Raw genomic sequence first — 25,828 nt, forward strand, 5'->3', positions numbered from 1 at the left:
AACGCAGGTCCTCTGACTCCTAGGCCCATACTCAGCGTGGCTCAGTGGTAAGAGCGCGGGCTGGGGAGTCAGAGGTCATGGGTTCAAATGCCGGCTTCACCACTTGTCAGCTGTGTGACTTTGGGCAAGTCACTTAACTTCTCTATGCCTCAGTTACCTTATCTGGAAAATGGGGTTGAAGACTGTAAGCCTCATGTGGGATAACCTAATTACCTTGTATAATGTTGGTATTTGTTAAGCGCTTACTATGTGCAGAGCACTGTTCTAGTATCTACCCCAGCGCTTAGAATAGTCCTCAGCACATACTAAGCGCTTAACAAATACCAGGTTTATTATCGTTTAGACTGTGAAGCCCATTACTGGGCAGGGATTGTCTCTATCTGTTGCCGAATTGTACATTCCAAGCGCTTAGTACAGTGCTCTGCACATAGGAAGCCCTCAATAAATACTATTGAATGAATGAATCCCCCAGGCCACTTTGCTTCTTTGCTTCCCCGTCTTCAAAGCCCAACTAAAATGATATTTCCTTCAGGAGGCCTTCCCTGATTAATCTCTAGGCTTCCCTTTATAGCCTCCAACTGTCATTTACATCCCTCTACACCACCTAAAAGCTTAACTTACCCCTTATCCCCCACCCCGGAGTAGTTACGTTTCTATTTCATATACAATATTATTCCTCCATCTGTAATTTAAGTGTCTGTCTCCCCCACAAAACTGTTAGCTTCTTGAGGGCAGGCATCATGTCTGTGACCTTTCGGGATTCTCCCAAGTGCTTCAAATAATGCCCTGAATGCAGTAGGCGCTCATTAAATGCCACTAACTGATTGGATAACCTGGGTGATCCTCAAGAGGCTGCTACTGCTAAAAGAGGCATTACAGGTCATTCCTGCCTTCCTGCAATGCTCCCCGATCTAGACCTCATCCTAATCCCACTTCCATCTCTCTAGAGGAAACATCCCCCCTGATTTCAGCTAGGTGCCTGTCCCAGACCCATGGCAGGATGATTGGTTCTCTGTTCATATATGAGTAAGGGCCCTGGACACCCCTTCATCTGTCCAGAGCAGCAGATGGCCTAGACTACTCGCCCTCATCCTTTTGTCAGGACATCTTTACGCGGAGAGCATTGGTAGTACCAGAGGGGTAGGCCCAAGGATCAATACTCCTTAGAATCTAGGCAGAGGGCATGTGTCTGGGACTAGTCATCCTCAGTGGACACCAAATAGCCAATTTGGCCCCTTATAAACTGGGCCTGGAGGGAAAACATCCTGTGTCCTCAGCCACCTGACTCCAGGGTTTTGCAGAAGCAGAGCTTCAGGAAGTAATTCCTAGAAACAGTTATTCATAATTCAGAACACCAGAGGAAAAGCAAAACAAAACAGCCCCTCCCTTGTACCTGACGGTTAGAGCAAACATTTCACAAAGAATCAGGAATGGACAATGGACAGGTGGATTCCTCTATTTCTAAGCCATTCGTGGGTAAAAGGTCCAAGTGAAACCTTCCAGAGGGGCAAACATGGAAATTAAAGATCAGCTTTGCTCCAGGGCAGTGCCAGCTCAACCAACAGCAAAAGAGATGCCTCACCTCTCCTGCCTCCCTACCCCCTTGGTCATGCTCCAGGCTGCTTCCATTGCCAAGAGACAAAAATCAGTTTCTGACTTATTTGCTCCATGCTCAGAATACCCTAGACACTCTTGTCTACATCTTCTTCCTAAAAGGCCGTTCATATTGCACCACTCCTCTCCTCGCAAACCTCCAATACCTCCCCAGTTCTCTCTGCATCGGATGAAAACTGACCAATCGATCAATTGTATTTTCTGAACATTTACTGGGCAGAGAGCACTGTAGTTGACCTCCCCTTCTCTTGTTTCTCCCCACTCCAGTCCACACTGCGCTTTGCTGCCTGGATCATTTTTCTACAAAAATATTAATTCCATGCTTCCCTACTCCTCAGAAACCTCCAGTGGTTGTCCACCCACCTCTGCATCAAACAGAAACTCCTTTCCATTGGCTTTAAAGAACTTAATCACTTTACCCCCTTCTCCCTTTCCTTGCTGATTTTCTACTACAACTCAGCCCACACACTTCACTCTTCTAGTGCCAACCTACTCACTGTATCTTGATCTAGTCTATCTCACCGCCAACCTCTCACCCACATCCTGCCTCTGGCCTGAAAAACCCACCCCCTAACAGCGATCACTAACTCCACTTGCAAAGTCTTGTTGAAAACACATCTCCTCCAAGAGGGCTTCCCTGACTAAGCCCTCATTTCCTCTTCTCCCTTTCCCTTCCATGTAACCCTTGAACTTTGATTCACAAATTTTATTCACAGAATACCACAGAAGGTAGTGGGTTCTAATTCCAGCTCCGCCACTTGTCTGCTGGGTGACCTTGGACAAGTTACTTCACTTCTCTGTGCCTCAGTTACCTCATCTGTAAAATGGGGATTGAGACCGTGAGCCCCATGTGAGACAAGGACTGTGTCCAACCCTGTTTGCTTGTACCCACCCCACCGCTTAGAACAGTGCCTGGCACATCGTAAGCGCTTAACAAATTCCATAATAATAATAATGATTATTATTGTCCCTCCCTCAGCTTCACAGCATCTATGTGCATATCCATAATTTATTTACATTGTTATCGACCATCTTCCCCTTCTAGACTGTGGATAGGGAATGTTTGCCGACCCTGTAATGTTGTACTCTCCCAAAGGTTTAGTACAATGTTCTGCACAGAGTAAGTGCTCTATAAATGTGATTGTTTGATTTATACATTAAAATAAAGTTGGTAGACTTGATCCCTGCAATGCAGGAGCTTACAATCTACTCAGAGTGAGACAGACATTGAAGTCAATTACAGATAGGAGAAGTAGGCTACTGGATTCAAGGTTCCCTACCAGCTTCCCCTTTTTTACCTTCCAGTCCTCTTTTCTTGCTACCCTCCAGCTCCCACTCTTCACTCCCACAAAGCTAGGCACCTAGCTGACTCTCGCTCATTACTCTCCTGCCTCCCACCCATTGCTCACACCTTCCCCCACGTGGAACTCCCTCGGCGCCTCAAATTCATCAAACCTCATCCATCCCCACCTTCAGAGCCCACCTGAAAAAGTAAACTCATTATCTGCTCAGCAGCAAAGTGGAGATAGGTTTATTTTTTCGACTTAGTAATTCATTTTTGCTGACTTTTGCGGTGACCAACTGTATCTACGTTTTCCCATTAGATTCCTATGGTACTAACGTTACCATTTTATGCACCATTAGATTATAAATTCCTTGAGGGAAACATCTGTGCCTTTTACTTTTACTCTATGGTTCCAAGCTCCCCAGACACTGCTCTGCTCATGAAAAGGATGATGGCGATAATGTCCTTTTGGGGAGCCTTCCTTTCGCTACCAGGTAGTGAGTTCAATGAGGCAGATGTCTCTCCAGGTCAATGCATTTCACCGAGAAATCAGTAACAGTTTTTGGGGCTGATCAATTAGGAGCAGGCTGTAGCAAGTATCATGAGACCAGAGATACTCCCACCATCAGTATTCTGAAGCCTTCTGCCAACAACAGCCGCAAATTCCCTTTCTTCAGCAGTGATGGCTCCTTGCAGTTGATGGAGAAAGGAAATGGATTCAAGATGATGAGAGCCACTGCCAGCAAATGGCCTTCTCCCGTCTTTTCCCTTCTTCAAGCCTGCAAGGCCACACGACAGGGAAGCAGGAAGCAGGGTGGGGGATGAGGGGAGCATGTTTTTGGGGCTTTTCCAAAAGGCAGGGTGTTCCAGGCCAGCAACATGATGGAGATGCCAGCCCTGGCTGAGTTCAGAAGCGGGGTAACAGGCTTTAATTCAGCAGAGAATGTAGAAAAATACAGCTAACGTTACAGGGCTTCTGGGAGAGATGATTGAGGGCAGGGAATATGTCTTACTGCTGTTGGAGTGTCTAGCACGGTTTCTAACGATCAGTGGGTGCTCAGCAAATACCAGTAATTGGTTGGTTGATGATTTAAGTCAGAGGAGACAATCTGACTACGCACTTGGCGGGGTATCCAGAGAAGCAGCGTGGCTGAGAAGCAGCGTGGCTCAGTGGAAAGAGCACGGCCTTAGGAGTCAGAGGTCATGGGTTCTAATCCCGGCTCCACCACTTGTCAGCTGTGCCACTTTGGGCAAGTCACTTAACTTCTCGGTGCCTCAGTTACCTCATCTGGAAAATGGGGATTAAGACTGTGAGCCCTGCATGGGACCTGATTACCCTGTATCTACCCCAGCGCTTAGAACAGTGCTCGGCACAGAGTAAGAGCTTAACAAATACCAACATTATTATACCTTGAGTGCTTGGTTATTCACCTCAGTCCCACAGCCCTTGTGTATATCCCTTTATGCTACTATCTCCCTTATCTGTAATTTTAATTTCTGTCTCACCCCCATAGATGTGGGCAGGGATCACGTCTACCAACTCTAATGTACTGCATTTTCCCAAGCATTTAGGACAGTGTTGTGCACACAGTCCTCAGTAAATACAGTGGACTGATTGATTGCTAAAGAAAATCCTCATCAAGGCAGAATCTTGCAACCAGGTATACTTGCGAAACAGGCTAAAAGTAGGATCTAGAACACCCCAACAGGGTTATCAAGGAATGCAGTGTTCAGCTCCCACCTCAATCGGTGAATTCCCCAATTGTATTTATTGAGAGCTCGCTTTGTGCAGAGTGTTTTACTAAATGCTTGGGAGAATACAATGGATGTAGGAGATGATTTCTGTCCCCAAGGAGCTGTCAGTCTAGCGAGATTCTCGAGTATAGTGCTTGGCTCTCAGTGAGATCTCAGTAGCGGCGTGACTTGGTGGAAAGAGCATGGGCTTGGGAGTCAGAGGTTGTGGGTTCTAATCCCGGTTCCACCACTTGTAAGCTGTGTGACTCTGGGCAAGTCACTTAACTTCTCTGAGCCTCAGTTACCTCATCTGTAAAATGGGGATTAAGACTGTGAGCCCCACATGGGCTAACCTGATTACCTAGTATCTACCCCAGTGCTTAGAACAGTGCTTGGCATATAGTAAGCCCTTAACAAATACCATCATTATTATTATTAAATGTTGACTGAGTCATGGCCACCTACCTTGGCAATGTAAGCTGAAAGCAAAAGGGTAAGGTAAGGGAGGAATCTCACTGGTAACAGAGTTCCTAAGACCTATGGATAGAGAAGGGTCCGAGAGTTGAAGATAGAGTTCCTTATATTCGCAACCAAATCCTGTCCTCCCCCTGTTTTTCCCATCATCACAGACAACACCACTCTCCTCCCTGTCTCACGAGCCTGTAAGTTTGGCATTATTCTTGGCTCAGCTCTCTCATTCAATTCTCATATTCAATCTGTCACCAAATTCCGTCAGGCCTGCCATCACAACATCGCTATAATCCACCCTTCCCTCTCCATTCAAAGTATTATTATGCTGATTAAAGCACACATATCCCACCTGACTACTGCATCAGCCCCGAAGCTGGCCTCCCTTCTTCCAGTCTCTCCCCACTCCAGTCACTGCATTCTGCTGCCAAGATGACTTTTCTAAAAAAAAACTTCAGTCCACCACTCCCCACTCCTTGAGAACCCCCATCCACCTCTGCATTAAACAGAAACGCCTTACTATTGACCCTTAAAGCACCTAATCAGCTCGCCCCCTCCTATCTTACCTCCCTGATTTCCTACTACAACCCAGCCTAGCAGGCTTTGTTCCTCCAGTGCCAGCCAACCTACTCACTGTACCTCAATTTAATCTATTTCCCACCGATCCCTTGCCCACATCCTCCCTCCCCCGTCATATACGACAGACCACCACTCTCCCCAGCCTTATTAAAATTGATTCTCCTCCAAGAGGCCTTCCCGACTAAACCTTCATTTCCCCTACTCCCTATCCCTTCTGTATTGCCTGTGCATTTGGATCCGTATCCTTAAAGCACTTGGATATTCACCCTTCCCTCGGCCCCAGAGCACTTACGTACCTATCTAACTTATTTTAATGTCTGCCTTCCCCTCTAGATTGCGGACTCTTTGAGAGCGAGGGACATATCTACCAACTCTTTTGCACCGTTCTGAAATGCTGAGGAGGACAAGGTTTGGTTGGGAAGATGAAGAGGACGGTGCTCTGCAAACAGTAAGCGTTCGATAAATACTACGATGCAAAATCATCCCGGCCTCGGTCTTGCTATATTCTCATCTCACCGAGTGCCAGAAAAGAAGTAGCAAAGATTAAGTGCGGTGCCCATCCAGTTTTTAGGTCCAAAAACCTTTCAAAGGCAATGAAGCATTTATTTCCAGCCCTGCTGGTTCACAAGATGTCTGACAAATTGTATCATTCGCCTACTCCCTTATGCTTTTCTCCCTGCCTGAATTTCCCCATCTCTGTAGTTGCTGTTTCTTAAGATCCACAAAGTCTAGAAACATCCCTTCTTTGGAGAGCCTGTAGCCCCAGCATCCTATTGGCACAAAGACCTCATCTCTAGCTTTCCCTGTAACCCTAACTGCTGCAGTGATGAGGCTGAGAAGGCTGGTGATGAAGGGACTAAGCTAGTAAGTGCTAGAGTTTTCCGAGCAGGAAGGGTTTCTTTGCCAATGGTGGATTAGGGAAGGACCGGTAAAGTGTACGGCTGTGTGAGGGGAGCAGAACGAAACCCTCCTGGACTCACTTTTTGAGAAGGATTTCAGATGCTCCTTTGCTGAATAACCGGAAGCCTCCGTCGGGCATGCAGGTGACCGTGCTCATGGACTTCCGGACGGAGTTGAAGGTGTACACCTTGTAAAGCTTCTCCTCTGGGATCTGGTCTCGCACCGGCTGGAAGTCCCGCTTCAGGTCCAGGACAAACCCAAGCAAGGCGCACTCAGTTTTATTGCCTACTTGGCGTGGAAGGGCTCCTTCCTTCTCTGGAGGCTGGTGGCAGGAGAAAAGAATGACTTAGCTTCCTGTAGCCTGTTCCCTGCCATGACCCCCACATTGTTTCTAGAAGGGTGAGCGGACTGGAGTCCTTTGAGCACCGCTGAAAGGGATTGGAGTAAGCAATTAGTGAGTCACAGACCAAATCCCCTAGCCCATCAACTGGCAGGGGAATTTTTGGTGGCCAGTTTAGTATCAACCTAAAATGCGAAACCAATCGAGACATTGCAGCTCATCAGGCTCTGCAGGGCTATTTGCTTTCCTCTGGAACCTGACCTATTTCTACATCTGTGAGTTTGGATTTCTATTGGCTTTCTTCCCTTTCGTGAATGGCACTTTTATTTTCCAAAGACCTTTTACATTACTTATCTCATTTTGGTTCTCACGCCATCCCTGAACGGTAGGAAAAGGCAGGCATAATAATAATGATGATGGCATTTCTTAAGCACTTACTATGTGCAAAGCACTGTTCTAAGGGCTGGGGAGGATACAAGGTCATCAGGTTGTTCCACGTGGGGCTCAAGTTTTCATCCCCATTTTACAGTTGAGGGAACCGAGGCACAGAGAGGTTAAGTGACTTGCCCAAAGTCACGCAGCTGACAAGCGATGGAGCAGGGATTTGAAACCATGACCTCTGAGTCCCCAGCCCGTGCTCTTTCCACTGAGCCACACTGCTTCTCTGAATGACTGTCCCTATCTTGCAGAGGAGGAAACTGAGCCACAGAGAGGTCAAGTGACTTGCCCAAGGTCACACTGCAGGCCAGTAGCAGACCCAGGACTAAGACCTGTGTCTCTTGATTCCCAGTCCTTAGCTCTTCCCATTACATCCCACTCACCTCTCATGTGACATGCGGGGACATAGATCGAAAATTCCATTTGCCACCTTGGTATTGCACTCTGCCTATTTCTGTCATCCCATTCTCTCTCTTCCCTGCCTCCCATGATCCTTTTTACCTACCCAAAGGAAAGAAGATCGTATTTCTTAAAAGTGGAAAAAATAACCACAAAGACTTTTTTCGTGTGCTCAGAAAACCTGTCTTTGTACATGTGAACATGCCTCGTGCCTTTAAGACTTCAAAGCTCCCTCTTACCAACACGGCTTAGCACTACGAGGCTGCTGGACATCAGTTCCTTCCTACTGCAAAATGAAAGAACCCATATGCCTGCGCCTTCAGACCGTGTCTGCCATTCCCATACTCACTAGTATCTTGGTGGTGTAGGCACTGTTGATGGAGATGGCATGGACAAGAAGGTCCAAGGTTTTTGGGGTCAGACTTGCAGGGTCAGGGATCTCTCTGTAGTGTGTGTCCCCCACGTAGGACTGGACTACCGTCATGCGATTGGTGGTGAGAGTGCCCGTTTTGTCAGAGCAGATGGCAGTGGCGTTGCCCATGGTCTCACAGGCGTCCAGGTGCCGAACCAAGTTATTATCCTTCATCATTTTCTGAAAAAGAGAACGAAATCTGTTGGAAGCATCTGGCGTGGAACAGTTTCTCATCTCCCTACACTATTCTCCCTCCCTTCTGAGTCTCCAACATACTTGGGTCCTTATCCACGGTGCATTTTGGAACTCAATCCAGGACTCCCACAATACTTAGGTAAATATCTTCAGGCTCCACTCCTTCCCCTACCTGCAATTTATTTTAATGTCTATCTCCCTGCCTAGATGGTACGCTCCCTGAGGGCAGAGATCGTGTCTACCTTTTGTACTCTCTCAAGACCTTAGTACTCTGCACACAGTAAGCACTTGATAAATACCATGAACTGACTGAGGGGATGAAAATGGAGACAATGGGAAGGGACTGTGACCCCAAATCGGGTAGTACAGAGCACTCTGTGGTACTATAGCACCCACATACCAACCTCCAAAGGATAAAAATGACTTTCATGTCATTTGATAGCTTTGTGCTTCCATGTGGCTGGTGTGACCGTTTCTCTGACTGTGGTATTTTGGTTGCATTCTCTATAGAAGGGGATCTCTAGTAACTTGCTACATTTCCCTCCATGACTTGCCACAGGCAAGCAACTTCCATGAAGGAGGTCTGTAGGACTGTCGCCTGGGAATCTGACCAGATGGCTTCCAAGGCCGATGAAGAAGGGCATCGTTGGATTCTCACCCCAGCCACACGGTACTTAGGCAAATATTCCTATTCTCTATTATTTCCTTTATCTGTAATCTGTTTTTATGTTTGTCATCCCACATCCTTGTGGGCAAGGATTGCATCTACAGATTATATTGTACTGTACTTTCGTCTAGACTGTAAGCTCACTGTGGGCAGGGAACGTGTATCGTACTCTACCAAGTGCTTAGTACAGTGCTCTGCACACAGTAAGTACTCAGTAAATACCATCGATTGACTGACCCTCCCCTATTCCTGGGAGGGGCTGAGTGTCTCAGTGTCATGGCAGTCCCATACGGGGTCAGCCCCAGGGATGGGGATGATGCCCTAAGGGGTCCAGCCTGGGCAGAATGCCCTGGTGCTTACCTTGACCGAGTAAGCTAAGGAGATGGTGACAGCAAGGGGCAGGCCTTCGGGCACGGCCACGACCAGGACAGTGACCCCGATGATGAAGAACTTCACAAAGTACTGCACGTAGACGGGGGTGCATTCCGCCAGCCAGACTCGGCCCTGGATCACGAAGGTCTCAATCACAAAGTAGAGGACCAAGATGATTACGGTGATGGCAGACATCACCAAACCTGGACATCACCAGTGCCGAGGAGGGTGCCGGGAGGACGAGACAGAGAAGGGAAAACAAAAGAAGGAAAAGAAAGAGAGATATTACAAATAAAGGAAGAGATTGAGGCAAAAGCTGCCAGCGACTTGTGGTACTTTCTTATTGACACACCGGACAGCTACACTTTTGCTTATGGTGATATCTTGCTTGGATTTCTTATGCAAACCTCTCTGACGTTGGGACCACCTCTGAAACGGATGGCATGCTTCTCCCCGGAGTTGGCTGCATTTCAGTTAGACGCAGAACTGGAGTGAAACTCGAAGATACATTCAAATGTCAGCAGCTCAGCCACTTGTTTGCCTCACTCCACCCTGGCCTTGTTCCACCATGATCTGGAATTCAACCTTCTTCAAGTCCCTCCCCACACTGAAATACTCCAGTGTATTCTGGCAGCTGCACAGCTCAGGGCCCAAATAAACCAGACTCTCTTACAAAACCATTTACGAAAATGGGATGGGAAAGGGGAGCTCGCTGCTGGCAGCCCCCCGCTTGGATTTCCGGGGCAGCAGGGACCACCAGCCTGTCAGAAGCAGGTGCTTACGGAGGGTTGATGGAGCACAAGCTTTCATCTGACAGTGTATCTGTCAGGACTCGAGCGGTCACTAGCCTGCTATTTCCTAAAGTCTGGGTCCAGAGCGCCCAAGTGCACCGTTGTAGCCTCTCAACGGGGAGAATTTGCCTTCCACAACCTGAAAAAACATGCCCACTATTTCCACCTAATAATTGTAACAATAATGTCTTGGTGAAGCAAGGTGCTGGACTGTACTAAGTGCTGCGCTTGAAGAATACGACTGATTAACCTTCCTCTCCCCTCCTGTTGACCCTAGACTAGGAGGAAGAGGAGCCAAGCTAGCCCGGCCTCTCAAAGTGAGCCAGTACTGGAAGGGGACGTGTTCTGCTCCATCTGGGTCTTAGGAAGCTTGGGTCAAGGTGGGGAGGGCAGACAGGCAGATCTGGGATGCTACAGGAAGAGGGCAAGTGAGCCAGACTCCCCAGATGGACGGAGGCTATTGCTCATTTACCCTCTCACCTCCCTGGCCATAGTGCCCCTCCATTACCTTCTTGCAACCAGTGGCCAAATGGGGGAGGGCTGGCAATTGGTTCAGGGGCTGATTTTTCGAGCTCACATTTTTACACACAAATTATCTTTAGATTGCCTCTTGCCTGGCCCAGGGACAGCTCAGGAACAGGGAACCCCTGACAAATTAAGGCAGAAACCAGAGCAGGTCAGGGGCAGGGCAGCACATTAGAACGGAAAGGGAGGGGCTCCCCAGGACTCACTAAAACTCTACCACAGATAACAAATACCTCATCCCATCCACTGTTTATAAAGCAGTAGAGTGTCTAATATGCTTCTGGGGCAATATTGCCGTAGTTTCACATTGTTCCCAGTTGAGTGCTGTTAGGTTGTGCTACAGATAACAGCCGGTATGGATGGATAGCTATAATCTTAACTGCTTAGTCCAGTGGCCCACAAAATTAATTTTATTTTATGATTTCAAAAGAAGCAAAAAACTTCAGTTAGGTTTAGTGCTCACTTGCTGACAGGTTGGAGGCTGGGCCTGCCGAAGTGGGGTCTGTCTGTCCTGCGTTTCTATTGTTCCCCTCGACATCTCCAAGTACCTCCCTAGTCCCACTGAGCCTCCTCACTGAGAGGAAGCAGAGTTGAAATTCTGGGGAACATTTAACTCCGGGCTGTCTTCCGGGAGGCAGGAGAAAGGAGGCTGAGGCTGGTGCTGACCACCCCCATTAAGGAGCCAGGCATCCAGGAGACCTTCCAGTCCAGCTCCCCTCTAGACTGTAAACTCCCTGTGGACAGGGTATGTGTCTATCAACTCTGATTGACTGTACTCTCCAAGCGGTTAGTATAGCTCTCTGTACTACACACAGCAAATACGACTGACCGATTGAGCTGCTGTTACTTGGAATGGGCTATTCACATCTCATCAACGTGGGGAAAACATGCCCCCTCACCGGTCCCTGAAATTCCTCATTAAACCTCAGCCAGGTGGCTGTCAGTTCTGAACCAGTGTTCCGCCATCTTTTACCTGCTTTCCCGATTTGCACGGCCAGCTTAGTGAGTTTCCCTTGCAGCACTGATTTCTCCTTTTTGGGCACACTGGCTTTCTTCTTCTCCCGCTCCTCCATCTCTCCTCCCTCTGCACTCTTCAGGGGCTGCATCTCCATGGCTACTGCCCCATCTTGCTTTTTCGCTGCAGAGAAGGGAAACCACACAGCAGGTTGCTACTTAACCCTCAACCCAGGGAGGGGTGGGGTACTTGCAAACAGTTAAAAAGTCCAAAAGAGAAACCCACAATAGCAAACACTCAAATTTAAATCCTTTCTTATGTCATCAGGGCTTTCAAATTCACCCCCTTTTCATCAATTTAATCCTGTGTAACTATGTGAGTTTTCAGTGTCGATCTAGACCCCTAATTCCAGATTCCCCAACCCCATAACTGGACATTCCTTTGAGAACTTGATGTCCAGGTGCAAGGTGATGACACTAACAAAATGACACTGCTCAGAAACCCCAGGCCGAGGTGGTGCCTTAGCTCTGGTCCCTGATTGCCAAGCATTTCCTGTTTTCTTTACCATCCGAGACTTTTATTTCCATGGAGAGATTAAACAATTGGAATGAAGAATGCCATATCTGAAGTCAGGCAATCTGGGCGGTGTCCTTGGGATGTCATCTAATCTTCAGAAGAACAGGTATCCCTAGGTCTCTGCTCTCCCATCTGCCCGATGGGGGCTGTAATACTTACCTTGGGTGGGGGCTAGAGGGCTAGAGGAAGGGAAGGGGTGCTGAGATGACGACATAATGCGTTACTGAGGATCCACAGGATCCATGAACCGCCCAGGGCAGAGCCTGCCTCCATCTTAAGGGAAGCTTAATCGAGCTCAGGGTCTGCACCTGATCCCAAGATGTCTCCCCTTCCCCTCTACCAGGGATGTCCCAGGCTTCTTGCAGCCCCTCTGCCTTGGTGGATGATTTTAACCCCTGTCTTTGGCTCTGCCCAGGAAAGTGTGCTAACTTGTACTGTCTCTGCTCGAGACCCAGCGTGAAAATCCCTCCCCATGTACTGAACTGTCCGGGCTTCCTAATGGGAGCAGAAGTTTAACTTGTGCCCTCAGTGCCAACCAGTGCAGTTGGTCTTAGGAACCAGCTGAAGAGCTGAATTCTTTATAGTCACAGAACAGATATGTCTGGAAGTCAGAAAGAGTGGAAGTTCTCTTGAAGTGCTGAACTCACCACTGACCACTTCGTGTTTGAAATGGATCATCTCTTTCTTGGCTTCTCTCACCTGTATCTCCCCAGCAGTGGGTCTCACTCAAAAGAACGTCAGTGGTTGAGATGGGTGGGATTTTGGGCCTGTTCGATTCTGGCCTCCTCTGTTCCAGCTCCAAATTGACCGAGAAATTGCCAATTGAGGTGACTGTTTTGCACGTACTTTCCCACTCACTCAGGAAGCTGAGACCCAACAACTCATTCCATAAAGAATTCACCAAACACACAAGATCCCTTCCTTATAGCCCTGGGCAATCAAAGAGCCATCTTTAGGTTGCTTTGGGAGTCAAATATCTGTGGCAAATTGAAACTTTGGCTGCTCCATGGGTCATTAAGAGGTCTTTACCAGTTTTCCATTGTGATCTGGAGCCTGAATGTCCCGGTCCAAAGTGAACATGATTCTTAGGCTGCTTATCACTGTTCACTGTATAGAATCTTATCTCCATTCCTTGCAGTACCTGATGATATTATGGAATAGTTAAGATGCTCAGAAGCACAGTTCTGCTGCAACTGGCGGAGGGCAGATCTGTGGTTGAGAAGCTCTGGGACTGACAACCTTTGCACTGTAACTCACAAATTTCATTGGACCCTGTTTCCATTCCTTCTAATTCTTTTCTTTTTCTAATCATATTTATTTTTTTAAACTGGGCCAGAGGGACCATCTTACCATATTGAGAAGCAATTTGGCCTGTTGGAAAGAGCATAGACCTGGGAGTCAGAGGACCTGGGTTCTAATCCCAGTTCTCCCATGTATCTGTTGTATGACTTTAGGCAAGGTTACTTCACTTCTCTATGCCTCAGTTCCCTGCAAAATGGTGATTCAATATCTACTTTCCTACCTACTTAGACTGTGAGCCTCATGTGGGTCCTGATTATCTTGTATCTATCCCAACGCTAAGTACAGTGCTCGGCATAGAGTGAGCGCTCAACAAAAAACATAATTATTATTATTATTATCTTACAAGCTCTGGATCAGGACTGCAGCCTCCAGGATTGCAGATTCCCAGAGGCTTGACAGCACTGCCTCTTTCTATGGTTTGGTCTTTCCAATTTAACCCTTCAAGCTAAGCTCCCGCTGCTTGTGGTTGATGCCTAGTCTCAAATAAGTAGCAAGGTCCTAACCGCCTCCTAGAGAAGCCAGCTGAGGGCCAGTAGGGTGAGTAAAGGCTATTGAAAATAGGTCTTTCATTTCCATCCAGCATCTCCAACCAGAACAGTTCCTTGGCTGCTTGCCATTTATCAGGGTCATTAGAGCCTTTCAGGCACAAACTTTCCCAGTACTCTCCCCTTGAGGGCAGAAACTTCAGTAGCAACATTCTCCTGCCTGGCCAAGTCCATTGGCACATGGGCTGGGGCAGATTCTGCCCTCCGTTTCTCCCGGAGGATTCCGACTCTAATCTCCTCTCCCACCCCAGCTGCCCTGGGACATCAGGACACAGGTAGGAATTCAGCTCCCCTACAGCATGACAGTAAGAGTGAGAGCAGCCCAGAGCTGTGTGCTGTGGGGTAAAAGTCCGGTGAGCACTGGGGTTGTGCAAGAAGGGGATGAGGGGTTAAAGAGAGGGTACCTGAGAACCCCCGGGGTATGCCTTTTGTTCCTTTTCCTGGTCCACACCTTCACTTTGGGAACTTGGGCTTGGTCAAGGGGACCGAAGGTGGCCATTTCCACCTGGAAGAGCCCAGGTGGCCAGCAAATTTACCAACCCGGGCCAGAAGGTGCTCTGAGAGGCAGCAGGTGAGTCTCAGCAGAGAGCCCGCGTCCCCCGCGTCCCCAGCCTCAGGAGGGATTCCATGGCCTCAGCGGAAGTCATCTGAGTCACGTGGCAGTGTGCATCACCGCACCTTGGGAAACCTCACAGCTTTCCTCAGAGAGGACGTCAGCAACATATGGCATGTTGGCAGCACCTGGGCTCCTTCAGGCCACCCAGATCTACTGACGGTGTGTTCTGTGCATGTTCTGTGCATTCAGGCTGGGCCTGTCTTCCTCAGACCCTCCGTATTTATGCATTCACGGCTAAAAAGAATCGCGCTCTCAAGGAAAGGATCTGCCCTTTCACCTCATTCTATTCTTCCTCATATCCCAATCCACTTCTTATGACTTTGGCCAAGATGGCCCCACTTTACGCGGCCCTACAGGGAGGTATACGCTCTCTGTGGAACAGGCGACCTCATCAGAGGCAATGGCAAACCAGTCAGTTGGTGCCGTGGGCACACAGGGGCCGTTTCCTTGTCAAGCTCACTGCCCCCTGTTGAGAGGTTCTGATGACTTAAAAAGGAGCTGTTTCTTTGGGTTACCTCCATGGGACTCTGACAGTGAAAAATTCACACTGTCTGCCAATTTTTCTAAGGCAAAGTGCACTCATCAGCTCTGCACTGATTCCACTCAGCCTCACCTGTATTATCCCCCTCTGAAAGAATAAACTCTTGTGAAGTCATATGGTGACTAACCTCATATCACATGGTGACTAACCTAATATAATCGAGCTGGAGGTTGGCTTAGATCAGTAGTTTGTCAGTGATCATTCGGTCAGATCCACATGGACCAAACAAAGGGCGTCCGAAAGAACTCAATGGGATCTTTCCTTTCTTTATCTTCACTGTGCTATAAAGGGTATCTGTCTTGTGAACCAGTGTCTCAATAGGGGAAGTTGTGGCTCTCTGTTATACTACTGCTTCCCTCTGCTCACTTCTGAACTGGACTGTGAGGTCCCTGATTGACAGCTGGTGCCTGATGGTGGGGTGGCGAGGGTGCGTCTGCGACCTCCTCCACTACCTTTGCTCCCAGCCTATTTGGAATCTGAGAGGGTTCTGAGTTCCCTGAGCCGTGGAGCGAGGAGCAGGGGGGGACACCTGAAATGCCCTCTGCTAGCCACTCGGGCAGGATGATGTCAGGCTTCCCATCAGTCACTGGGGTGGAACAAACCATCTGGTGTTCTAAAGGGCTTTATTATTATTGTTATTATCATTTATCATCATTATTATTATTATGGTATTAGTTAAGCACTAACTATATGTCAAACATTGGCCTAAGCCCTGGGGTAGATACAAGTGAACCAGGTTGGATATAGTCTCTGTCCCACATTGGGCTCACAGTCTAGGAGAGAAAGCAGCTATTTAATTCCCATTTTACAGATGAGGAAAGTGAGGTTCAGAGAGGTTAAGTGGCTTAGCCAAAGTCACACAGCAAGTAAGTGGCAGGACGGGAATTGGAATCCAGGTCCTCTGGCTCTGGGGCCCATGCTGTTTCTCAAACCCAATTTTCAAGAAAGCTTTATATTATCTATGCCCTGATACAGGCCCCACCCCACATTTTTTTTTAATCAAAAATTCTCTTCAAAAAATAGGTCTGCCTCATGCAGACTTGACTGCTGTCAGAAATGTAGTTAGTTATCTCTTAGTTGCAATCCAAACCTTCCCTCAACGACAGACAGATGACAGGATTTGGCATGTAGGAGTTCTGAGAATCCTAAAAGTCAAAGACAAGGATCGAAAAAAAACTAGACTGTGAGGTGAGGTTTTATAGGTTTGTTCTTTTGCCAAAAACTATAGTCTAAAATTGTTTTAAGGATTGAATTTAGAGGTTTATATTTACCAAATAGATGGGCCATGAGGAGATTTTCACAATTTCTTACTGTCTGCTATTTTCTTATTTTATAATCCAGAAGACTATAGAGTGACTGGATACCTCCTGGCTGCAGCCGTTTTGCTTGACTGTTAAGGCAATTCAAGTGCGATTCTCTGCTGAGTATGGAACAGATTCATTTTTAGGACATTTTCCTCTCCTAATTTCTAAGTTTTAGGCTTTGCTAAAATAACCCTCATTTTGGAGCGTTAAAGTACCTTTTGCTTGTTTCTACCCAAGTACACTGGGAAGACTCTTTCCTATTCATGCCACCATTAGCCAAATCCCTGCTTTTTTATTTCCTCCTCCAAACGTGGAAACAAGGAGCCACCTGGAGCTGTTCAGAGTAACACCCACTTACCTCTTAGTACCAGGACAGGATTATTTGGGGGCAACGGAGAAAGATGAGAAACGCGTTCAGAGAATACCAGCCCAGTCACAGGCCCCTGGTTACCCATGAGTTTCTAGGACTACCCAGTTTCCCCAAGGCATTCCAAAGCTGAGAAGATGTAAATGACCTTGGAAAAGTTACGCTCTGTGTCGCACTTTACCTTTGTTCTGATTATTCTCCACAGCCCCATCCTGCTGCTTTCCTACAATGAAAGAGGAATGACAAACACAACACTTGAAAACAGACAAGACAGCACTCTCCCATACACACACTCACACACTCGATGGAGAGTAGAGCTGCGTAATACACAAAACGGTCCCCACAGTGATGGACACCGACACAGAGGATAGGAGATGGTGGGGGTGGAGGAAGCGTGAAGAGGAAGGCAAAGAAACTGCCGTGGAGACAATCTTTGTGTTCTTGGGTAAGGAGGATCCATACCAAAATGGCGCTGACACCAGGGCTGCCCCATTTGGGGGCAGGAAGTGAAATGTCTCGGGGAAATCCAGTTGGGCAGCTGAGAACAGAAGTGGAGAGAAGGTCTTAGGCTGCATCACAAGGGATGTCCGCTAGAAAGTACAGTTTTCCTGCTTGTGAAGATGGATAGAAACAAGAATGGGATCTTGGAGTCCAGAGAAAGGGGGTGGAATCTACTTCTCTGGCCGTTTCAGGAGAGATGCATGCTCAGTTGATCTCTGGTCGATTTAGGGGCAGTTTTAACCTGCAGACGGGGGGATCCACTAGATCCTCCCAAATCTCTCAAGATCCTTCCAGGCTAATGATGCTGTAATGAATGGCCTGCTTTCTGAATTCAGAGGATGCAGGACTTAACAAGTGAGCGCGAAGGGAAATTCACATCCGTTGTTGCTAATGAGCATTATACCTGGGTCCAGGGAAGGTCTGGGGTAGGGGCAGAATCCCACAGCAGCCGATCCTGGACAGGAATTCTCCCTCACGGGGCAGGCCAGAGGACCTCCAGACCTCCAGCCTCTCTACAAGGGCTGCTGAGCAGCTCAATTCAGCCATTTCCCCTCACTCCCCACTGGGGATGAGTTCCAAAACCTTTTATGCATTTCATGTGCGTAATAATGTCCTTACCATTAGGGTCTAATACAGCTGCAGTACATCAGCCTAATTAATTCACTTTACTATAATTTATGTCCTTGAAGCCAGGGCCTCTCGAATCTACTATGCAAATTTATGAAAAATAATATGTAAAGTAGAATTATGAGCCAGGAGCCCTGGCCCTTTTTTTTAAACCAGGACTATAGCGGCTTAAACATAATCAGGAACATTGGGGTCAACACCCCTTCTATGCTGCATGTATGCTTCCCCGCAGAGAAAGAAAGAGAAAGAAAACCCTATTTCATTCTCTGGCATCATTGCTAATGAACTGCAGCAGAGAGGCAACTTAGAGCAGGGGCAGGTGGTAAGGGGAGCAGGCATGGGGGTGGTGTTAATGAGGCTTTTCTTTTGGTCTGAAGTTCCATGACTATGACCTCTTCTCTTCCTCAGACCAGATGGCCCTCTACTGTTTTGTTGGCTCTTTCTACTCTCATAGAATCTAACCTCACCCTCACCCCATTCTCTTGCTGGCATACTGGTTGAAAGTCACTGCATGCGAAAACAGGCACAATCTCCTCAATGTGCATGGGAAATGAGGATTTTAAGAAAACCTCCATATTTGGAAGTGGTGGGATAAGGAGAAGGAAAACAGTGAAATCGCTCCACACAGAGTGTTTGGTTTCCTCTCCTTTGGAAGTGATTCATTTCCATTCTTGGAAATGCTGGTCCCAAGTTTTCCCCTTTTGGAATGAAGATGCTCCGTCACCAAGATAGAGAGGGTCCGGGGGAAAGGCTCGCCTCCAGGGCGACAGATGGGGGGTCCAGAGCACATGCCGTGCACATTGATCTTGGTTCTGGAAGCATGGTTGACAGCCACTAGGAAAGAAGTGAAATGGGGATGAATGAAACGAAGTGGGTTTGTGGCCAGATTGCAATTCAGATTGCAGTGCTCCATGGGAGATGAAGTGGGGATGATTTTTGGAGTTGTGGTGGAGATGTTGCCGGGAGGTTAGAGATTGAACAACAGAAAGTGAGTAAACCTGCCATGGAATGGATCCAAAACATTATTCAGGCTCGACATACATCAGGATAAAAATACCAAGTTAGCCATGTTACTGAATGTGGCCCGGATTGGCAAAATAGGAAAATCGCTAACTTCAAGGACTGAATACCTAACTCTGTCGGTCATTTTCAACTTCCAGGTACAGACAGATGATTTCCTGTCACTTAAAAGAGGAGGACATCTGAATCTTGGTCTTTCCATTTGGTTTCAGGCTGGCATACTGTGTAGGGCATGGGAGGGATGGATCAGATAACTCTCTACCCTACAGAGTCCGTGCTGTCGCATTAATCGCCCCTGGCCTTGGGGGTGGTTTAGCTAGTTCATCTAAAATTTTCTGTAATGTCTCAGAATAATGGGGTTCTGGAGTAACCAACCATTCTACTGGGGGTTGGGTTGGGGAACCAGACCTAACAGTAATAGTATTTGTTAAGCATTTACTATGTGCAAAGCACTGGGGTAGATACAAGATAATTAGGTCCGACACAGTCCCTGCCAACAGGGGGCCCACAGCTTAAGTAGGAGGGAGTGCGGCTATTGAATCTCCCTTTTACAAGAGGAAGAAACTGAGGCATAGAGAAACTAAGTGACTTGCCCAAGGTCACACAGCAGGCAAACTGTGAAAGTCAGAAGTAGAACCCAGGTGTTCTGACTCTCAGGCCCATGCTTTTTCTAGTAGGTCAGGCTGCTTCCCAGACTGGATGGGAAATGGAAAGTTTGGGAGGTGATAAGAAATGCCAGGGCCTAGATGGTTTCAAGACCACCTGGCCCCATGAGAGCATAGGACCTTCTCCAGGAAGAGGATTCTGTCCTGTGTGCAACCACAGTGCGAGTGTGGACAACTCATTCCACCTGCTTGCCAAATAAGAACAATACTTACCTCGCTCACTGGGGTGCTAGGAAGCTTCCTAAATGAATATTAGTAAAAGAAGGGCGACTCTCTCCCAAATCAGAGAGCAAGATAAGTGTGAAACATCCCTAATTGTGAAGTTTCTGGTTTCAACTAACTGATGGTTGGGGGCCGGTTTGTGAAAAGGAAAGATTGAGTTATCCCTTTGATAGGAAAGTTAGGGTGTTGTGGCTACTAAAGAACAGTTTTCAAGTGATTAAACAACAGGGATGACCTGTTTTTAGAGATGGCAAGCTCCTTGAGGGCAGGGAAGGGCTATCTCGCTTCATTTGTCCTCTTTCAAGCACTGGGGACAGTGTTTCACTCTCACTAAGCTCTCAATAAGTGCCATCCAGGGAGAACAGAATTAGAGGATTAGATATTCATTCGATCACATTTATTGAGAGCTTACTGTGTGCAGAACACTGTCCTAAGCGCTTGGAATGTACAGTTCGGCAGCAGATAGAGACAATCCCTGCCCAACAACGGGATTACATATTTGAACTGCAACCGGCGGGAATGAAGTTTAGACCTCAAGAAATACTTCCCGACAATGAAACCTGTTCAAAACATTGAGATTGGTGACTGGGAGGGAGTGGAATATTCTTTTCTGAGGAGATGGCAATAGTAATAATTATGGTACTTGTTAAGCACTTACTATGTGCCAAGCACTGTTCTAAGCAGTGAGGTAGGCACAGGTTAATCAGGTTAGACACAGTCCCTGTCCCACATGGGGCTCACATTCTTAATCCCCATTTTATAGATGAGGTGACTGAGGCCCAGAGAAATTTAGTTCATTCATCCATTCAATCATATTTATTGAGCGCTTACCGTGTGCCGAGCCCTGTATTAAGCGCTTGGAATGTACAATTTGGTAACAGATAGAGACGGTCTCTGCCCAACAATGCTCTCACAGTCTAAAAGCCCAAGTTCACATAGCATACATGTGGTGGAGCCAGGATTAGAACCCAGGTCCTTCTGAGTCCTAGGCCCACGCTCTACCCACTAAGCCACGCTTGAGATCTTCTTACGTCTACTTGGGTTGAGGTGTGATCTTGCCTTAAGGCAGGGGGTGAAGCAGCATGGCTCAGTGGAAGGAGCCCGGGTTTGGGAGTCAGAGGTCATGGGTTCGAATGCCGGCTCTGCCACTTGTCAGCTGTGTGATTGTGGGCAGATCACTTAACTTCTCTGGGCCTCAGTTACTGCATCTGCAAAATGGAGATTAACTGTGAGCTTCACATGGGACAACCTGATTACCCTGGATCTCCCCCAGCGCTTAGAACAGTGCTCTGCATATATTAAGCGCTTAACAAATACCAACATTATTATTATTATTAATTCCTCAGATCCTCTTCCAGGTCTAGGAGCCTACATTGCATGGTATTCTGCAGCAGCACTTCCAAAGGGTGATAGGCCCGACCCCATTCATAGTTTCTCCACACCTGAGCCTTCTGACATGGAACCCAATCATGCTTAGAAAGTAGGTACAGCTCAACCCTCAGCGACCTCATCATCGGACTGAAAGACAAATCTACACTTTTACCCCAAGATCTTTGACTTTGTTGTGGAAAACAGACCGGGCATCATCCTCCGAGCGTTCTTCTCAAATCCCCCTCTAGCAAGAAGGGAAATAACTCAAACCCCCAGAACACAGCCCACTGCCAACTTAATTCTGAAAGCATCGCTGACAGAGTTGGGTTCCTACTTTTTCTTCTCACAGTCCAGGGGGAGTTCCTTTATGCAGGCATCACTTTCAAGTTGGGGACAGGGCTGGAATCAGGATACCCTGCCCTGTTGCACGACAGCAAGCTGACCCCCCGTGCCCTCGGCCCTAACTGATGGCCCACCGGAGCAATATCTCACAGGGCCACATTCCCTGGAGACATCAAAGGGTCTACGCTGCTGCTAGGGCTGGGGTGAGTTGCAAGCCGCTTCCGAGGGTTGTCCCCGCCTTTCTTGACAGTTTGATGTCCCCAAAGAGCAGTCTTAACGATCCCCCTTCTACCGCTTTCCGCTTTTAATATAATATGTCATTCTTCCTTTTAAATACAAACAACAAATCAGTCCCAAACATATGCTGGCTTTCAGGAATAATTGGCAGCTGGGGGAAAGAAACCTTTTAATGAATTTCTCTGACTTCAGGTTATCCTCCAGAGTAAAATTTCATCTGCTTTCAGTGCATCTAACTGAAAGACAGCACCGCACAGCATTTGTAGGCATCCAGTTTCGAACAAGTACCGTGCAATCTTAATGAGATTAACCTCATTCTCTCATTCCTTCCATTTTAAAAGCTTCTGTTCCTATAAGGATGTCATTTGATTTATTAATCCTAGAAATTCTCATCCCTAAAATCTTGCCTGCCATAAGAGAAGCCAAACACCTTTCTCCCGATATGAAAATTTTTCCATCCTTCCTCTTTCTCTGCTAATGTGCTTCCATGTCTCCCCCATCCTCTAGCCTGCTGTCTTTATTCCATGCAAACGAATCTGCTCTTTGCTGCTTCTGTTCCCTTCTCTCAGGGTTCAAGCTTCTTCTATGCTGTCCAAGAGAGAACAATTTCCTCTCTTCCCGGTGTCCAGTCACCTCTTTCCTTTCGTTCAACACCGTTCCAAGCCTTGACTTAGGTGGGGAACGTCTGCCGAGCCTTAATCCTCTCCCAGGCCAACTGGGGCCGGAGGGAAGGGGAGGTGAGGGAGGTAGGGGCAGAGAGGAGACCGTGTCCGTCATGGCTGGGGCCACAGCTACGTTCTGACTTCTGCAGAAAAACTTATGGTGGAGGGGTGGTGACAGCGGGTGAGATCCTGCTTCCCCATCTGCAGTTGGTCTGCCACTGGGACTTACTGCAGGCAATTCTGGGGTAAATGGCACTAGTTATGGACCCCGTTCCCCTGACGACATTCCTGAAACTGCCACTCTCCTCCTGCCTACAGCCCTACACCCCTCTCGAAGCTGCTCCGGTGCCGGGCGTGCCTGTTTTCCAAATAAAGAGAAAGTGCAGGAAGAGCCAAGCGAACCAAAATAACCCTTGTTTAAAAACATATTTTGAAAGTAGAGGATTGTCTATAATGCTGCCTTAGAATGGAAGCACAGAGGGAGCAGGCCTACCACGTTGACTAAGGGTATTGTGTGGAGCCTAACACTTAGAAGCCACTTAGTATCCAACTGCCAACAATATTTTGGCTGAGCAGCCAAAGGACGGAGCGACGTGAGTGGATGTGACTGTCAAAAATCAAACAGGCCCCGAAGTCATAGGTCAATCTTGTCTGGACTCACAAAAGACGGCGTGAAAGATTCCCAAACAATTTGACCCTGGGGGATCAAATTAGAGGAGCAGCATGGTCCGGTGGAATAAGCCCAGAACTGGGAATCGATGAAACCCGGGTTCTAATTCTGGCTCTACTCCCTGCCAGCTGGGTGATGTTGGGGCAAGTCATTTAACTTCTCTCTGCCTCAGTGAACTCATCTGTAAAACAGGGATTAAATGTCCATTCTCTTTTGCTCCTTAGACTGTGAGCCCCATGTGGGACAAGGAATGTGTCTGATCTGATTATCTGATTCTATGTCAGCGCTTGACACACAGTAAGTGCTTAATAAATACTATTATTATTATTTTTAGGGAATCGGACTTTCCAGGGTGTTTACAGGTTGGGAAAGGGATGGGGAGGGGACACAGGGGTAGCGAGGGGAAAGGTAAGGTGGCAGAACAAGGGAAAACCTCTGCTTTCCCTCCCTAAACCAGACAGACCTCGATGTTCCTATCAGAAATACAGAAGCAGGACAGCGCAGTAGCTGGCACTAACCCTTGGATAGGGAGATGTCAAATCAGGATAAAAAGCGTGCAAGCAAAGGGCTGCTGATTATAGCCATCAATCAAGAAAACAGCCAAAAGTTGATTCAACCTTAGAGCAGTTCCTAAAGTCAGTGGCTCACGAAAGTACAGAGCTCTGTACAAAACAGGGACAGCAAATACTGACAAAGATGGTACCGGGGGTTGAGACCCAGATGCTGGGGCTATTAAGAACAGACTTGGCAAGACAGTCAGGGAAGGACGGGAGGGTGGACCGCAGGGCCATCTGGACGGACTTGGCAGCTGCAGCATTTTGGGTGGTTGAGGGACAAATACTCAAGGGACTAACCCGGTGTCAGACAAAGCAGAGAATGAGAGGCCATATTTCTGCATCAGCAAGAGGAGAGGAAGCGGCAGAATCAGAAGTGATGGTCTGGCGGAAGAATGCTCAGGGGGCTTGGGAGAGCTGGGATCTAGTTTCTACCACTGCTGTTGGTGGGTGGGCAGGTCCCCAACCTCTTGGCCTAGGCCTCTTCCCCCAAACGAATGGGGGGGAGCGGTGCCTGCCCTCTTTGGCCTCAGGGCCTTTTAGAGCCTCTGAGCAACCCTGAAATCAGGGACTCTCTGCAATTCCAGGTGTCGTCTTTAGCCGTGAGACCAGGTGGGCTCTCTGGAGAAAAGAAAGGGGCATCAAAGAGCAAGAATGAGTCAGCTACCATAAAGAGGGTTAAAGAGATCTTGGAGGGCATTTAGCACCACAGTGTTAAGGATGGAAGAAAAAAATGGAGAAAGCCAGTTTGGTTGCTAGTGAGAGAGGGCAAGAAATTAGCAGTGGGTCTTTGGCAGCTGACGTTCAGAAGGAGTTATTATTCCATTGTTCCTTTCTGAGGAGAAATAAGTGCCTGGGAGTAGATTTTTTTACTTGGCCTCTACTGTGATTTCTGATTTAAGAGCCTGGTCCCCCAGAGCGCCAGCAGAGACTGGCCCCCCTGCCCTCCTCCCCTTCCGGAAGCAGAGGCCCTGTCAACCTTTCCCTTTGCCCACGATTATATCGGGAAGCAGGGAAGCCAGGTTGGTGGTCTCTTCACCTAGGAGCCATGCTTGTGGTTGTCTGGAAGTGGCCCCTGTCCTCAGACACATGCATACACACACACAAATGCACATAGGCACATACTTACATGCATACAGGCACCTACACATGTCCACATAGATGCACATGCTCACAAGAACATTCTCTCTCTCTCTCTCTCACACCCACACCCACACAGACAAATTTTGCCTATGGAAAGACCTAGTCCGGGCAGAGGCAGCTTGGAGAATTCCGAGCTAGTGCAGCTTCCGGCCTCCACTCTGTCCCTACCTCACCGGTCCCGTCCCTGGGCTCGAGGACACTGGGAACTGCTGGGAGGGAGGACAGGGAGAGGGTAACCTCTTTGGGCAGGGAACATGCCTACCGACTCTGTTATACCGTACTCTCCCAAGCGCTTAGTACAGGTCTACAAACAGTAAGAGCTCAATAAATGTGATTAATCGATTCCCTCGAGTCACCAAACCAACTGGTTTATGCACTCCCAGACTCCTCCCTAGCATGGGCAGAGCCTTCGGTTCATTCACCGATCCGGTTCAATTTGGCCTTTTGTTCCAGGAGGGCACTAGCGGCCCCCATGCTGAGTGCAGCCCAGTGAAGGGCACCTCCTACCAGCCCACCCTGTCTTTTACCCTCAGCTAGGCTGGTGCTCCCTGGAAGTCTTTTTTTTTAATGGTATTTGTTTTAGTGCTTACTATGTGCCAGGCACTGTAGTAAGCACTGGGGTAGATACAAAGGAATCAGGTTGGACACCGTTCATCACCCACATGGGGCTCATTGTCTTAATCCCCATTTTACAGATGAGGGGATTGAGACAAAGAGAGGTTAAGTGACTTGCCCGGGGTCCCACAACGAGTCACTTAACATCTCTGTACCTCAGTTTCCTCATCTGTAAAATGGAGTTTATGATCAACCGGTAGAGACCCTTCTCTCCATCTCCAGCCCAGCCTGCACACTCCACTCCTCTGCCGCTAACCTCCTCACTGGGCCTCGT

At 47.9% G+C, this 25,828-nt stretch overlaps 1 protein-coding gene across 6 annotated transcripts in view; it reads right to left on the reverse strand.

The window, feature by feature from the left end:
* Positions 1-25,828, reverse strand: part of ATP2B3 (ATPase plasma membrane Ca2+ transporting 3) — a 131,822-nt gene that overhangs the window by 56,265 nt on the left and 49,729 nt on the right. For 4 of the 6 annotated variants that reach the window (XM_016227863.2, XM_016227866.2, XM_016227865.3 and 1 more), the window contains exons 6-10: positions 17,107-17,148; positions 11,693-11,857; positions 9,392-9,606; positions 8,107-8,349; positions 6,661-6,902 (exon numbers count right to left, since the gene is read on the reverse strand). In XM_016227863.2, coding sequence (XP_016083349.1) covers positions 6,661-6,902; positions 8,107-8,349; positions 9,392-9,606; positions 11,693-11,857; positions 17,107-17,148 — 907 coding nt within the window. The remainder of the gene's footprint in view (positions 1-6,660; positions 6,903-8,106; positions 8,350-9,391; positions 9,607-11,692; positions 11,858-17,106; positions 17,149-25,828) is intronic. The other 2 variants (XM_016227864.2, XM_029067185.2) reach the window with 1 other exon arrangement.

The sequence above is a fragment of the Ornithorhynchus anatinus genome, chromosome 6 (assembly GCF_004115215.2).
Source record: "Ornithorhynchus anatinus isolate Pmale09 chromosome 6, mOrnAna1.pri.v4, whole genome shotgun sequence".
NCBI classification, from domain to species: domain Eukaryota; kingdom Metazoa; phylum Chordata; class Mammalia; order Monotremata; family Ornithorhynchidae; genus Ornithorhynchus; species Ornithorhynchus anatinus.